At 39.3% G+C, this 17643-nt stretch overlaps 1 protein-coding gene across 1 annotated transcript in view; it reads right to left on the reverse strand.

The window, feature by feature from the left end:
* Window positions 1-17040, reverse strand: part of LOC127673293 (uncharacterized) — an 882259-nt gene extending 865219 nt beyond the window's left edge. The window contains exons 1-2 of the mRNA XM_052168860.1: window positions 17028-17040; window positions 15894-16121 (exon numbers count right to left, since the gene is read on the reverse strand). Coding sequence (XP_052024820.1) covers window positions 15894-16121; window positions 17028-17040 — 241 coding nt within the window. The remainder of the gene's footprint in view (window positions 1-15893; window positions 16122-17027) is intronic.
* Between the last annotated feature and the right edge of the window lie 603 nt (window positions 17041-17643).

The raw sequence follows: 17643 nt of genomic DNA on the forward strand, positions 1-17643 counted from the left end.
TTTAATACCAGGGGTGGAATATGGGTCAGACTGTCCAGAGCAGCGGACTGTGATTTACCTTGTGCTCTAGCAGGGGCATGATTTTGCCAGCTGCAGTTTCTGCAATTATGTGATGTTTGAAATGCTTTGGACTTTTCAGAGAGAATATAAACACTAGAGCCTTGAGAGGCAGGGATGAGGGTGGTAGTTTGCTGTTAGCCATGGGTTTGTAAGTAGCCATGTGCAAAGAAGATACAAGAAGAAGAAATTAGATATCCTGAAGGCAAAAATCAAACTTGGACCAAGGAACTTGATGCCCTAATCAGCAGGAAGTAGTCTAATGATAATGCTGCCCTTTCCCCTCTATTCCCTTTTTCTCTCCTATCTAGTGTTAGGAGGCTGAAAGGCTGGAAGAAATAGGATGGGGAAGGGTGAAAAAGAAAAGAACCCACAAAGTGGCTAACTCCAACTACACATCTCCATAGTTTAACTCCTTACCAATTTCATTGTGATAGATACCTATGCACCCCAATTATTTTTCTTTTAGAGAATGTCAATGTCCCTGGCATTGAAAGGGAAGAAACTTACCATCATTTCACACCTACGCAGGTAATGACTGCCCACTTAACCTAGCATTTCCCACTAAGCCATCAGTTATGACTCGGAAGCTTTCACAGTACTCTTTCTATTTTAAACAAAAACAGAAAAAAATGTGTTATAGTCAGAAGACTCAGGCAGAAGGATCAAAGAGTTCTTAGCTAGCTTGTGATACACACACACATACACACACAGTTTAATATCATGATGAAAAATAACTGCTGTGTCTGTATCTTTCCAGTTCATGCACTGAATAGAGCAGAACTCACCATACCTTGTCTGAACCTCAGAAAAGATGAAATTTGAAAATCCTTAAACAATGAATTTAGAAAATGTATCCAAAAAGATAAAATACTCCAAAGTAAAATGTTAATGAACAGACTTACATGCAAGATAAGTATTCTTTGCCAAGAGATGTATTTCCTACATTTATTTCTGTGAACCATTCCTTAATGCACATACTTCTAGAAAATTTGAAAGTGTTTGACTTCCTGTTTATTATTTTAACATATTAACCTATGCTGGTTGATTTGGGTTGTTTTGTTTTGTTTGTTTGTTTTTTTTAATTCTCATATATTGTGTGCCTGCTAAACTAGTACAAAATTTATTACTAAAACAAACTGGTATCACATCCCTCAGAATAACTCCTGTAAGTCTGATATTTCTGTACCCAGGATAAAGACAAGAAACTAATAGATCCTTATCTCTTGTATCAGGCAAATGCCATATTCATTTTCATGTACATTATCTCAAAATACTCAAGCATAAATACATTTTGCCTGTTTTATAGAAAGAAGAAATAATGATCAAAAAGCAAAAGATATCAAAGTCTGAGCAGGAGTTAAGGAGGGTGTAATGGGAGTGGGGAACATACCAGAATTAAATAGTATTGGTGATGCTGTACTTTAAGATGACCCAATTTATGGCGTGTGATTATATATGTATGATAACTAATTCGATTCATAATCCAAGTGAAGGACATTTAGGAAGTTTTGTACCATTTTCAACTTTCTTATGGGTGTAAACTCATTTCAAAATTAAAATTAATTTTCTCAAGGCATAACAGTGTGGACATATAATATTAAAGTTGTAGGGTAAATTCTGTTATATTTTTTAAGCCACATGTAAAAACAGATAAAACAATGCCCTCAAGACTATCTTTCTTCAGTAGTAGAATTAATATTCAAATTCAGATCTTTGTTAGCTCCAAAGGTATCATTCCCTTTATTGTAAAGCCAAAAGTAACAGTACTGCGGTATCACTTAAAAACATAAATCTCTTCACTATTATACACATTTACATGACCCTTTCAGAAATAAAACTCTATTAAATAAATGTTTTAATGAAGATTTACACACACACACACACACACACACACACACACACAAACACACATGTACCCTGTCTTCATGCACATCAGAAGAGGGAATCATAGAATCATATCCATGATTGTAAGCCACCATGTGGTTACTGAGAACTGAACTTAATACCTCTAGAAGAGCAATCAGTGCTCTTAACATCTGTGCCATCTCTTCAACACAACCAAATGTGTTTTACTTTGAAACTCTAAAGTCTATGTACTATTCATCAATCTTTAACAACTGGTTGTCTGTATGCAAATAAGATGTCATTATTTTTAAAACTTGCAATATGTAAGAATATTCAAATGTAAGCAACTAAAGAAAAATTTATTTGTACAGAAACGTATTTCTTTAATTGCAAAATAAAAATGTTCAAATTAAAAAAAATTCTGTGCTACATTAAGTTCAGGACAAAAAATAACTGTGTGTATAAGCCAGTGATTCACAATCTGTGTGTCATAACCTCAAAGAAACCAGCAGAAAATAGAGATATTTACAAAGAGATACTGCTACAATTCATCACAATAGCAAAATTACAGTTATGAAGTATCAAGTAAAATTATTTTGTGAGAAAATGTATTTTATGAGAAAATGTAACGGTCGCAGCATTAAGAAGGTTGAGAACCACTGGTGTAAGGGGAGATCCTAAACAATATAGCAGTTAGTTATTTATGAGTGAATGATTTAAAAACAAACGGCAAAAACAAACAAAATAAATGGCTTTGTCCTCCCCTGTCACAACGGCAGAGCTGGTGGCACCAAGAAACAACAGTGAACGTGTGAAAACTCTGCAGTGGTGGTAGGAGTTTTTAATCAAGAAGTTATTTCACTACTATAAAAAAACATATACTTATGGGTTACCAACTTCTCACAATATCTTAAAATTGAAGTGTGAGTTTTTGTGCACTTACTAACATGCTAATTTACCAAGCATTGATATATAATATGAAAATGTACAGTAGGTTACAGCAAACAAGAAAAGAAAAGCACTAATGTTTACTTCCAACATGAGCGAGCACCTCAGAATTTTTACAGATCCAAAAGTTCCAATATTACAGATAAAGCTGGAGCGAAAGAAATGATTCAACTGCTACCCCACCCCAACCCTAAAAATCTACCCATTTTCTGGGAAGAATGTGACTCCCAAGTATGAATTCTGAACATTGTTTTTCTATTGTATAACAATAAAATAATTCTAAGATCTACAGATCCCACGCAAAATTAGTATTTTCTACTATTAAGGAAAGTAGTAGGATGAAGCAGAAGAAATTTTAACAGTGTAATTTAGCCAAAATCGCCCTAATTAATAAAAAATGCCTTTCTTTTTTGAGGCAATGTCTCACTCTGGTCCAATCTGTCCCAGAACCCACTCTGGAGTCCAGAATGACTTCAAAATACTGATAATCCTCCTGCCTCAGCTCCAGAATGCTCAGATTACAAAAACAAACCACCACATCCAACAATAATTATTTTCTTAATTGATACCCAAGAAGTCATAAAAATAAATGGGTTTATCAAAACACAATTTACAGGAGCTACAAAAAAACCAGATATACATGATATGCATGTATATGTATGCATAATAATAAGTTAACTTTAAAAATCAAGGGACTAGAGAAATGACTCAGGGTAAAGTGCTTGGTATGCAAACATGAGCACCTGAATTTAGGACCTCTATACCCACATAAAACATGGCAATACACATCTATAATCCAAATACTGAGAGGTGGAGGCAGAGATAGGCTGGTTTTTGCTGGTTAGCCTTTGTGAGTTACAAGTTCAGCAAAAGACCCCATCTCCCAAAGAAAAGCAACAGAGGAAGACTGGATGCTACCTTCTGCTCTCCATATACACAGAATAGGCATGGGTACCTACAGGCATGCGCATGTACTCAAACACACACATCCAGTCCACATACAGTCCACACAACAGAAACTGTTTAATAACTGCCTTTTATTTTGACATGAGTATCAGTATGAATGTCAGCCCCAGAAATACTTGAACAAATTTCTGCTTCCCCAGATTTTACCTTTCTAATGTCACGAGTATTTGTTTATGCACAACACACAGATTTGCTCAATCAAGAGAAAATATACAATGTAGGTTTATATGTCAGCTTTTACTTTTGAGCCTAAAAGCTCTCTATAAAACTGTTTAATGTCACAGGGTACCCCTGCCATCTCACATTCTGCTTAAAACTTTTCGTAGCTATGTGTGGTCACATATGCCCACAATGGCAACTCTTGGGAGAGCGAAGCAGGACTGAGCTGGAAACCAGCCTCACATTCTCAGCAAGACTCTGTCTCTGTAGTCTCTTCACAAGCTTTCACAGGCAATGGAGAATAGTATTTTTACTCTGAATTCATAAAATCTATCTTAAAGGAGAACTATCAGTGGTTTGGCAAATGGAGTTGGTTATTTAAGTCTATAAAACAACAAGTTGGTCAACAGAAAGATGCTACAACAGGCATGTATGTTAATCTTTATCTGCATAAAACTTCACATCAATTCTTACACAGCTCTGTTTTCTTTTTTTCAAATGTATTTAAAGTTCTAAACATTGTAGGGGAAAGACACCAACATCAATGGGGTTACTGCAGGATACTTCCAACATTACACTTGCTCAAATGTCTAACTCACCATTTATAACTATTTTTGGAGTCAACTTATTAATTGAATTCAAAAACTTAATTTTGACTTTTCTGATCAAAAATGGAATTATATTATTTTATCACCAACCAGATGCATCATGTTATCCAATGATTCAGAAAGCCAAAACTTAGGTCACAGAAATCTTGATAGCATTACAAGAATTAGACATGGGTGTCTGAAACCAATTTCAAATGAATAGCTCTAAGGCAGGCATTTACAGCTATGGCACCATTACTACATGATCTTCCATGATAACTAATTTATCAAGAATAGTGTATATTTCTGCTTATTTGTGCTTTTTGATTTTCCCTAGATATTTAGTAATACATTAATTACCTTAATAGATCATTCAGGTGTGTAGATCTCACCAAATGCCTAATTAAAGTTCTTCAAAGGTTATGTTTTTTGCTTTTTGAGACAGGATTTCATGTGCAGTCTGGTCTTGATCTCATGTGCACAGACTGGTCTTGAACTCATGATGTCCTTGTACTCCTGATCCTCCTTCTTCTGCCTCCTGTATACTAGAAATATATTTTTTTTGTTGTTCTTGGGGGGAGGGCATCAAACCCAGGTTTTGCACATGTTAGGTGAGCTCTCTACCACTGAGCTACTCAAGCCTATATTATACAATCCTATCTCACTTAAGAGGTTAAAGTCGGTGCATAACCATACTTCCAGACATTACATATATCATCTATTCCTGTATCTTCAAAGTTATAATTGTAATTGCAGAGCGTTACAAGATTAAACTGTATGTGTATTATATCCTAATAAAATTGCTTCTAGAAATTTCAACCATAGGAACAATAAAACTAAGTTTATTTAAAAGTCTAAGCTATTCAAAATTATGGGGAAAATAATAAAAAAGATCTCAGAAGATGGAAAGATCTCCCATGCTCATAGATTGGCAGGATTAATATAGTAAAAATGGATCTACAGATTCAATGCAATCCCCATTAAAATTCCAACTCAGTTTTTCATAGAGTTAGAAAGAACAATTCTCAAATTCATTTGGAATAACAAAAAACTCAGGATAGCAAAAACTACTCTCAACCATAAGAGAACTTCTGGGGAAATCATGGTCCATGACCTCAAGCTATATTAGAGAGCAATAGTGATTTAAAAAAACTGCATGGTATAGGTAAAGAGACAAGCAAGAAGATGAATGGAATAGAATTAAAGACCCAAAAATGAACCCACACACCTATGGTCACTTATATTTGACAAAAGAGCTAAAACCATCCAGTAGGGGGGGGGAGACAGCATTTTTAACAAATGGCACTGGTTCAACTGGAGGTTAAACAGCATGTAGAAGAATACAAATTGATCCATTCTTATCTCCTTGTACAAAGCTAAAGTCCAAGTGGATCAAGGATCTACATATAAAACCAGACACACTGAAGCGTGTAGAGAAGAAAGTGGGGATGAATCTTGAACACATGGGCACAGGGGAAAAGTTCCTGAACAGAATACCAATGGCTTATGCTCTAAGATCAAGGATTGACAAATGGAACCTTATACAATTACAAAGCTTTTGTAGGGTAAAGGACACTGTCAATAGGACAAAGCAGAAACCAATAGATTGGGAAAAGATCTTTACCAATCCTACATCTAATAGAGGGCTAATATCCAATATATGCAAAGAACTCAAGAAATTAGACTCCAAACAATCAAATAAACCTTTTAAAAATGGGGTACAAAGCTAAACAGAGCTCTCAACTGAGGAATATCAAACAGCCAAGAAGCACCTAAAAAAATGTTCAACATCCTTAATCATCAGGGAAATGCAAATCAAAACAACCCTGAGATTTCACCTCACACCAGTCAGAAGGGCTACAATCAAAAACTCAGGTGTCAGCAGGTGCTGGTGAGGATGTGGAGAAAGAGGAGCATTCCTCTTTTATTAGTGGGATTTCAGCTGGTACAACCACTCTGGAAATCAGTTTGTCAGTTCCTTAGAAAACTAGACATAGTATTATCTGAGGGCCACTCCAGCATATACCCAGAAGATGCTCCAACATGTAATAATGACACATACACCACTATGTTCATAGCAGCTTTATTTATGATAGCCAGAAACTGGAAAGAACCCAGATGTCCTTCAACAGAGGAATGGATACAGAGAATGTGGTACATTTATACAATGGCGTACTACTCAGCTATTAAAAACAATGAATTCATGAAATTCTTAGGCAAATGGATGGAACTAGAAAATATCATTGTGAGGTAACCCAATCACAAAAGAACACACATGGTATGCACTCACTGATAAGTGGATATTAGCCCAATAGTTTAGAATACCTAAGATATAATTGACATACTTCATGAAGCTGAAGAAGACTCAGGAGTGGGTGCTTCGTGATAGAATTCTTAAATGTTGCACTCAACAAACATAAGACTTGTGCATTGCACATGATGTATCTTAGGGCAAGATGGTGGAATCAAAATCTGTGAGTGTCGGGGGGGGGGGGGGCAGGTCGACCTGATGAGACTTGCCCAATAAAATTCAGAGGACAGAAGAGGAAGATGGGGAGGAGGGGTTGTTCCTGAGAAATAGGTGCTGGAAAAGATCATGTAGCTGGGGTTGGGTCTGGATAAGGATCAATCAATCAACTGATTCCAAGGCCTATAGCACCTAAGCACGGGGCTCTCTGAGCAGGCTAGATCTCAGCTCGTCAACACATCTTTCTACTAATATTTCCATCATTGCTCCACATCACCTCTGTAATTTCTTCATTCTCCCCTCCACCCACCTCCACTTAGTCTTCTATTTAGAACACAAATATCCAAATGTAAAATTTTAAATGTGAGAATTTTAAATTTTTAAACAAATAAAAATGTCTCACTTTATAGCGAGTACTCTTAAAACTTGCACACTACTGAAAACTGAGACTAAAACTGTGCATAGGAAAGCGGTGAGCGCCTGTGGCTCCACCGACTTCTGTCTCACGGGTGCTATCAAGTGGATGTTGAGGGTCTTCTTATCTTTATACCTTCTCTTCTCGTAACAAGTCTGTCTCCATAAAGTGTTCATGAAGGGACAAAGAGCTGAAAGCTCAAAATAAGTATCGCGAAAAAGTCAGTGCTGGTGTCAAATGACAGAGATGGCTTTCACTTTTTCATCTCTTGTTCATCATAAAACAATGCATTGGAAGTCTGATATCACATAGTATGCAATACTATTATGAATCTTTACTAAGTATCTAATATTGGCCCAAACTTAAGAGAAAAGAGAAGCAGAAAAGAAAAGAGGAACACACCAATACCAAAATCAGGAGATGGCTTTCTCCAGTACTTTGTAACTAGACCCAAGCCCTTTCTTTAAATGATGTGGCTCCTTCGTCCTACAGGCCACAGTCTTTGCCTCTGGCCTGTCTCCATGGTCACCTACCCCACACTAACACAGTGCTGCACACAGGGAAGCAGCATGGAATACGCCCCAAGAAATGCCAAAGAGGAAAGTGAGCACTGCTATTCTCATAAAACCCGTCAAAAACTGGACCAGGCACAGCCCCTTCAGTAAGGTGCTCCCAGGAAACCTGCTTGAGAACATTGAAACATATAAAGATAAGGGATATGCTAAGCTATATGGAAAGGGGAGGCAGAAAAAAAGTAAGAGGGGTAAAAGCTGTTGGGGTTCTTTACCTAAGTGCTCAGCCTAGGAGAGGGGCCAGAGTTGCCCTGGAATCAATACAATTAGAACTCTCCCTATCTGAGAGGAAGTACTCAAGACTCCCATGTCCATCTGTAATGTCCTCTGATCATATTCCAAAGCACAAAGTAATGAGAAACATCTGGATAATTTGATACCGACCTAAATGAGGCTGCAAAGACACGTCAATTCTATCTACAGGGCACAGAGATGTTTGCCCTCATAGGATATATACTGTGTTGCACGTGTTCCCAAGCCTGTGCTTGTGCACACACACATACACACACACACACACACACACACACACATGTGCATGCTACTCTTACCCCTCCCATCCACAGGTATGGATGCATCTTACTCTCACATAACCATATATAAGGTGTGTGTGTGTGTGTGTGTGTGTGTGTGTGTGTGTGTGTGCATGTGTATGCACACATGTGTGCTTCTGTTACTCCCACCTCTCAGTCAATGGGAAAAAAAAAAGAATGATAAGCTACTAAAGGAAAGGTTGCTTTGAAAAGAACATTGAAAAAAAATGATGTTTCTAGATGTAGCATAGAAGACAAAATACTTGTTTTCACTCTGTGGTTATTCTTTAATGGTATTTATCCTGTACTGCATTTTATACTGCTTAATTTTAGGGTTATTGCTTCTACTTCACACATAAGACCTTGAGCACCAAATTTTTTATATCATAAAACCTCAAAAGTTTGATAAATTTTACCTTCTAAAATAAAAAAGGAAATGTAGCTTGCAGTGGGTGTTCACACTGCAGTAACAGCACTGGCCAGACAATAAGGATCAGGAAACGAAACCAGCCTTGGCTACATAGCAACTTTGTAGCCAACCTGAGACACCACAACCCCTCACCCCACCCAACCCTGGCCCACCCAGCCCCCACCCCACTCCATCAAAACAAAACAAGACTAAAAATGTCTGAATGCTGAGTTCTACTTTGCAAAACAAAGCAATTAGAACTCACACACCTGGGCAGGATGTAGAACTTAACACATAAAAACCTCACAAAGTTTAAGAGCTTTTCTGTTTTAATCAATCAGTATAGGACTGTCTAAAGGCAGTGGTTTTCAACCTTCTAATGCTGTGACCTTTTAATATAGCACCTCTTATTGTGGTGACCCCCAACTATAAAATTATTTTCATTCTTACGTTATAAAAAATTTTGCTACTGTAAATTTGCATTTTTTTTAGTCTTTCATACAATTATATCCCTAACTTGGTTTCCCTTCCCTCCTCTCCTCCAAGTCTCTCCCTGAACATTCCTTCTCCCCTAGATCCATTCCTCCTCTACAGGCCTCCCAGGGATATTAACACAGCACAGTAAGTTGCAGAAAGACTAGTTACCTCCCTTCATTTTTAGGCTGGACAAGGCAACCGAGTAGAAGAAAAATGGTACCAAAAGCAGGTAAAAGAGTCAAAGACAATTTCCCACAAGAAGATCAACCTATACAAACCATAGCATACATGCATAGAGCCTAGGTCAGACCCCTGAAGGCTCCCTGATTGCCACTTCAGTCTCCCTGAGCACCTGATGAACCCTGGTTGTTGACTCTGGTTTTTCTTGTGTTCTTGACCACTCTTCTGGCTCCTATGACCCCCATCTTCCTCAGAATCCCCTGAATGCAGTCTAATATTTGGCTGTGGGCTTCTGCATCTGAGCCCATCAGTTGCTGGATGAAGACTTTCTGATGATGCTTATGCTAGGCTTTAGGTTCTGGTCTATGAGTATAGCAGAATCATTTCATTGACTGTTCATGTTTGGTTCTATCCTGGGACTCTGGACTATCCAGTCTCTGCTCTTGGTCCTCCAGGCAGTGTCAGGGGTGGGCTTCCTCTTCTTATAGCATGAGTCTCAAGATGGAGACTGATTGGCTGGCCACACCCACAAGTTCAGTGCCACCTTACAGGTAGGATAAATCATATACTGAAACTTTGTGGCTGGGTTGATGTCCCACTCCCACCACTGGAAGTTTTGCCTTGTTACAAAAGACAGCTCACTCAAGCTCTGTACCCCTAGGAGTCTTAGCCAGGGTCATCCTTGTAGGTTACTTAGAGTTTCTACTGCACTAGGTTTCTACCTCACCTTTGAAATGCCACCCAATTCCAGTTGTCTCTCCCAGTACCCTCCATCCTCCTTCCATCAGATCCTTCATGGTCCAGTCCATTTTTCCTTGTTATGAGCTATAATATACATACCAGATATGCAGATTTCTGATATGCAACCCCTGTGTAAGCGCTGTTTGACTCCCCAAAGGGGTCGTGACCCTCAGGTTGAAAACCACCAGCCTAAGGTCTCATGTAAAACCCCCAGTGAGTTATTCTACATATAGCACACAGACATTCATATGATGGCTCTTAAAATCTGAATAACGCAATGCTTGTTCCATGCCATACTGGGTTTAGTACAAAGCATGAAAAACAAAGATTTATGATACTATCATATCAGTACTTCAGAAATATAATTTCATAATAATACTAAAACATTTGGTGACCCACTCATTATTTATCTATGTCATAAATAAATATACCTGTATTTGTCCATCCGATCTCTATTTCTCTTTCTCTTACCTAACTCCCAGGCACTCTTCCCACCTCTATCTTCAGGGATCTGGGATCACAGGAACATCTCCCAACTTCTCATGGACACTCCTGCCACACATTTGTACACACTCACACAAACTCTCTGTCATTGTGTCATTGTGTGGTTGCTCTTTGGGATCACAAGTGCTACTGTGATCAATGACCAATAAACAGCTCCAAGTCTTTCCTATAATTTTCTTTTCCTTTGTTTCTCCAGACAAACAAGTTCAGTCTTGGCTGTCCTGGAACTTCCTCTCCTGACCAGGCTGGACTCAGACTCACAGAGAGCCACTGCCTCTGCCTCCAGAGCTCTGGGATTAAAGCATCAGGAGACTCATCACCCCCAACAGTCCATTTAAGCCACTAAGGGGACACCAAAAAACAAGTGGCAATCACTGGTTACAACAAGGGTAGACTAGAGGTATGGATTTGCTGTCCCTTTCTTTAGAGTCAGGTAGCAACCACCTAAGAAATAAGGATGCATACCTCATCTTTTAAAGGCTGGAAGGCTGTTTAAGAAGTGCACTGAGTAATGAATTTAACTCATGCACTAGACACTATTGTAAGTAAACAGATGACATTTAAATTTGGCTTGAGACCTGGCAGAACTTATGAGATTAAAAACAATATCCACTGTTAATTTTATTTAGAGCTAATAGGCTCTGGAGTGAGACTGTTTCCAAAGAAATCTGATGTTTTATTCCAACCATTTTGAAAGAGAGGAAATCTTTAACTTTCCTACTATTTCTGGATGCAAACATGGCAGGTGTTGATAGAGTGCACTTCACTAATCTGCTAATTACAGAGTAAAAGAGATCAACAGCCTTGGGGCAGGGAACTGAGGGCTTTCTTTGCATGATTTACATTCTAGTTAGTGACACTCTTTATGTCCTCGAATACGGTATCAATCCATAATTACAGGTGACTTTCTTAATCCAATATAGACATGACAAGACATACTAAGAACAGAAATGTAACATTGCTTGTACAATATATACAAGTTATAAAATTTAATGTGGGTCAGTATAGAGTACTTATCTCTCACATGAGAGGCCTCAGTCCAATCCTCAGGAAAAGAGAAAAAGAAAAAGAAAAAAAAATAGATATATATATAAGCAAAGGTCATGTATCTGATAGATATAAAACATTTTTATCATACCAATTTTGTAAATGATTTTAAATTCTTTACAGAATATCCACAGGGAAGAAAGTTACAATCCTCAGATTATGTCATGAGGTATCACTTTAAATTGGCTAATTACTGTTTTCATGTGTAAACACTTGTGAGGGGAAAAACCCCACATTCTCTCCAAATATAAATGTGACCACTTGGCCACCTAATATAGCTGATGCCAAATAATAATGAAACTTTGTCTAAAGTAACTGGCACAAAGCCAAAAGCAGACAAAGCAATTATATAAAAATGGTTCATCAGAATACTAGAAAAGCCATTATTTAAATAGAAATGAATTTAGGTTTTATTAGAATGAATGAAAAGAAAATTAGACCTTTTTCTTTAACATATTCCTTTAATTTCAGGTATGATCTAACATCGCTGCCTCTAAATTAAGTTAACTTTTTCCTGTTTGAAGGCTTCTCTAACTCGGTGGTGGGAGGCTTTGAAAAATACACCTGGTAGACTGGAGAGCGAGCTGTTTGCAAACACATCATGCCAGATTTGAACACAGTATTTACTTAAAACTTAACTGAGCCGGTTATTTTCAGTTTGGATATCATAAAACAATTTTCAGTTTTATCTCTGTTGGTGATGTTTTGTTCATGATGGAATGTCTAGAAGACAAATTTTCTCAATAATGTTTTTTCTTCCTTTCCTTTTGAGGTATTTATAAAACCAAAAACAATTATTTCTAGGTACTTAATTCCACCCTCCAGGGCATGAAGTGTGTCTGTTATCATACAGAACACCTAGATTGCTTATAAACTCAATGATAATTAAGGAACATCAAAGTAAACCCAAGCTGTTTCACAGGGAACCAGCACCTATCATCTTCTGGCTACTGAATGACATATTTCTTGTCCCCTGGAGTTCCACCAAGAACTGATTTTTTCCCCTCCCCTAAACAATAGAATGTTCTTTCTTAATGTAGCCTTTACTCTTTTAGGGATCAGATAAGTCTAAGCTTTAAATGTAAACCACTGAAGGCAAAGAAAGCAAGGCCAGACACATGCAGCTACAGAAAACTTAAAAGCTCCTCCATGGCCAAGGCAAAAGAAGCAATGAGCAGAAGGAAAGATAACTCACAGAATGAGAGGAAAACATTTAAATTTCTGATATGACAGTAATATCCAAAATATATAAAGAACTCCTAAAACTCAAAAACTAGCAAAACCTATGTAATCCAATCTTAAAACGGACAAAATATCAAAAAGGGTCCTATGTCTACCTATCACACCCAACCCAAGAGAGCTGAGGCCAGAGGATAAATGGAAGCTACAGCTGGCTCAAGTCCATAACAGCTACTAGAGAGACTGAGGCAGAAGGATGGGAAATCCATGGGTCTAAAGCCAGTCTACGCAACTTCGTAAGACTTTGTCTTGAAATAAAACACAAAAGGAGCTGGACACACAGCTCCGTGGTAGAGTGATTATCTCAATGGCTGAGGTCCTAGATCTGATATCAGTACTGGTAGGTGGGAGGCTAAAAAGGAGCATCATTCCATCCCTAGATTTCAAGGCCAGTAGAGACAACAAAACCACAGAAGAGATATGTTACCTCACAGTTGTTATCACCATATTTATCATAAAATAACAGCAGGCTTTGGTGACAACATGGACACACAAAATCCAACACATAGACACTCTTGGAAGAGCATAAAATGGTACAAATGTATTAACCCCACCCCCAAAAAGGCAATTTCTCAAACTACAAAAGGCAGACTACCACATGGTATGATCTAGCAACCCTACGTCATAGTATTATCCAGAAGGACGGAAAGAAGGAGGGAAAGAAACGCAGGGGTAAAGTGAGACCATGTTTTGGGGTTTGGTTTTTGTTTGTCTGGTTGGTTGGTTTTGCTTTATTTTTGACAACATTCCAAAACTGAGAACAAGGAAAATATTATGTAAGTTGGACTTCATCAAAATTAAAATGATAGACAGTGTTAGGAATGTTTCTGAGGGCCACTGTTGCTCACTGTCACTAGTATTGAGTTAACATTTAACATGTAATAACATCTTGTCTGGAAAAAAACATTCTTAAACTTCTTTCAAAAAATTTTAAATTGTTTCAAAGGGCATCAAAAATATAAAAAGACAGCTCACTGAATGGGAGAAAGTATTTGCAAATCTTGAATCCGATAGAGGATTGTAACCACACCGTATCAACAGCTTTTTATACCTCAACTATAAAAAGACAATCTAGGGGAAGTGAATGCCTCAGCAGGTAAAGGTGTTTGCCACCAGGCTTGAAATCCTGAGTTCAACCCCTGAAACCCACATGGTAAAAGAGAGAGCCAACATGCAACACGGGACACATAGTCCTAACTTTTCCTAACTTTTACCACATATGTATTTTTTAAGACCACAAGAGGTTTTTTTGGTTTTTGGTTTTGGTTTGTTTTTCTGAAGACAACTCAAATGGACAAAAAGAAGGCCACATGATCCAACAATTCTTCTTAGAGGTATACATCCAAGAGAAATAAAAACATCTGACCCTCTCCCAAAGAAAGTTCTCAGCAGCATTATGCATAATAGTAAAAAATCCATAAATTGATGATGCTAAAAGAAACTGTGTATCCATATAATGGGGTATTATTAATGTACATTTTAATTGGTGATTACATGGTGGTATGTGAGGTATCTCACAATAAAGCAGTTAAAACTAAACCACTAGGACTTATATCACCAAGCAGTTGTGGGGAGGTAGCCATAGAGATTACCAAACTGGTTGTTTGGCTAATAGGAATGAGCAGGCAGTGCCACAAGGAGAAGGAAGCGTATGCACAGAAAGGCCCGTAACTGAAGCCATTATAGTGTATGCTCACTTTAAACTCTGCTTTCCAAGGCAGACATCCCCAAACACTGAGTGGGTCAAGATTAGCCACCAGAACCAATGGCATTCATGCTGATTCCCTGCCTTCTCCTCAACAATGAGGCTGAGCTGGGTGGCTAGTGAACCCCAGGGACCTGCCTGTCACTGCCTTCCCAGCCCTGAGAACAGCAGTGAAAGATGCCATGCTGACTGGCCCATTAGACTTGTTGGGGAGCAAGGTCAAGTCTTCATGCTCCTGTGGGAGGCGCTCTACCAACTGAGCTCTCTTCCAGCTCTGAGAGTTCATTATGATGTTTAAAATGAAATCTTTTCCACTCTACATATCCAAGTATTTGTCTTTATTATTATGTGAAAGTGACCTGTAAAATCATTCCTCTTCTCCTCCATATTACAGCAAGCATGAAAACACATGTATAAAAACCAGGTGATAGCCACACTGTGCTATGGCAGCCACAGCAAAGCAGGAGCACAAGGAGATTCACATGCTCCATTTTAAAACCAGATTTATAAAACATACAAATCCCTGTTAAAACATTTTTCACGATTTTGCAGTGTGTAAAAATTATGAGACGTAAGTAACATAATCATTCACATATCTTACAATAGCCATAAAAGCCACTATTACCCTGGCAGGTCAGGCCAAGCAAGTGAGTGCGAGCATTGCTAAAACAAACTCTTCATCCTTGCTGAAGCCACCTTTCAAACATTTACAAAATATTTAAAATAGCCCTGAGGCTTAACTCTAAATTTAAAGTAAGGGAAACCGCTAGCTTCATCACCTACTTTGGACTCCCTTAATCTAGGAAATATTCCCAGGAACAACAAAAAAGAATAGCTCCCTCTCCTCTCCCACCGCATCGCTGCGGTCCCCACGCGGGCCGCGCCCGGGCCCCGTTCCCAGCCGCCGCTCGGGGCTCTGAACAGGCCGGCAAGTTGGGAAAGTTGCCGCGGATCCGGCAGCTCCGTGTATCCCGGGTCCCCGCGTCCCGCGCCCTCCCCGAGGGCACCGGGTCCCCAGAGTCCCCGACTGCCCGCCGCTCACCTAAGGCGCGGGGAAGCCCTTGCTCCCGTCCGCCCGTCCGCCCGCAGCCGCCTCGAAAACTTGGGGCCAAGTTGAGGGGTGGGGGTGGATTTTGGGAGCGCCGCCGGCTGCCCGCCTTCTCGCGCCGTGGCGCTAGAGGAGAACGCGGCCCGCCGCGGCCCCGGGGCGTCCCGCCCGGCTCTGTCCCTACCCAGTGCAGCCGCAAGCGGAGAGGAGAGTTGGTGGAAACTTCTTACCTTCTAGGCGTGCTGGTTGTCAAGTGCAGCCCCTGCCTCTTGGGCTCCTCTTAGCGGCCGCGCCTGGACCCGCCCCTCAGCTCTCCGCTCCGCCTACTCCCTCCCCGCCCGGCCGCTCCTGGCCGCGCTCCCCGCCCGCGCCACTCCCCACCCGCCCGCGCGCGCAGAGTGACCCAGTAAGATGTCAGTAACAAGGGCTGATTCTAGATAGAAAAAAAAGTGTTGTTTAAAAAAAGTGTTTGAGAAGTGATGGGGGAAGAACAGAAAGTTATAGAAAATAGCAGTTACTTCTCAACCTGTTCTGAAGAATGAACATGGGAAAGTTAATAAAAAAACACAGGTTTCTGGGCACCTCCCCGCCCTTTTCAAAGGAAGAAATATAGATTTTCATGCCTCTTAAATTAATAAATGTAATTTTAGTTTTGAAAATGATTTATACAAACAGGCTTGAGTTATGCTACAGGAAAATTTGTGGGAATTGCAGAATCTTACTGTACTGGATGGCTTTATGTCATTTTGACACAAGTTAAAGTCATTGGAAAGGAGGGAACCTCAATTAAGAAGATGCCTCCATAAGATCTGGCTATAAAGCATTTTCCTAATTAGTGATCAGTGGGGGAAGGCCCAGTCCATTGTGGCTGGTACCCTTGCTGGGTTGGTGGTCCTGGGCTCTATAAGAAAGTAAGGTGAGCAAGTCGTGGGGAGCAAGCCAGTAAGCAGCATCCTCTATGGCATAGGTATCTTCTGCCTCCAGCTCCCTGCCTTTGTGAGTCCCTGCCCTCATAGCTTTTGATGATTGTACTGTTAGATTGACTGAACTGTGAGCAAAACAAAGCCTTTCCTTCCTAAGTTGCTCTGACCATGGTGTTTCACCACAGCAATAGTAACCCTAACTCACCACATTTGAACATGTTTCAGAGTGACATTGTATAAGTCTTACTTTTGAAATTGTGTATTTTATCATGAACAGCTGCAACCTAAGCAGACATAAGGCCTGGATCCCAGCCCCAGAACTGCCCAAACTGAAACAAACAACACAATGAACTAACTTAGTAACATGCAAAAAGAAAGAAATCTTATTTGTTTCTGGGTGAACATGTGCTTATTTGCATGATTCTGTTCTAGGTTATCATACAAACTATCTCTTAGTAATTTCTTAAGTGAAAATAATGAAAACATTTTGAAGATGGTACATATATACATATATACATATATATGTACATATATACACATATACATACATACAAACATACATGTGTATACACACACACAGACACACACACACACTCACACACATTGATTTTCTGAGACTAGGTTTCTCTATGTAGCTCTGGCTGTCCTGGAACTCATTATGTAAACCAAGCTGGCCTCTAACTCACAGATATCTGCCTGCTTCTGCCTTCCAGTTGGTGGGATTAAAGGTATATGCCACCATCAACTGGCCTTGAAGATGGTATTTATTTTTGGTGGTAATTGGAAAGATAAAGAAGGTTTTGAGATAGAATGGAACATGA

Source organism: Apodemus sylvaticus, chromosome 22, assembly GCF_947179515.1.
Source record: "Apodemus sylvaticus chromosome 22, mApoSyl1.1, whole genome shotgun sequence".
Taxonomy (NCBI): domain Eukaryota; kingdom Metazoa; phylum Chordata; class Mammalia; order Rodentia; family Muridae; genus Apodemus; species Apodemus sylvaticus.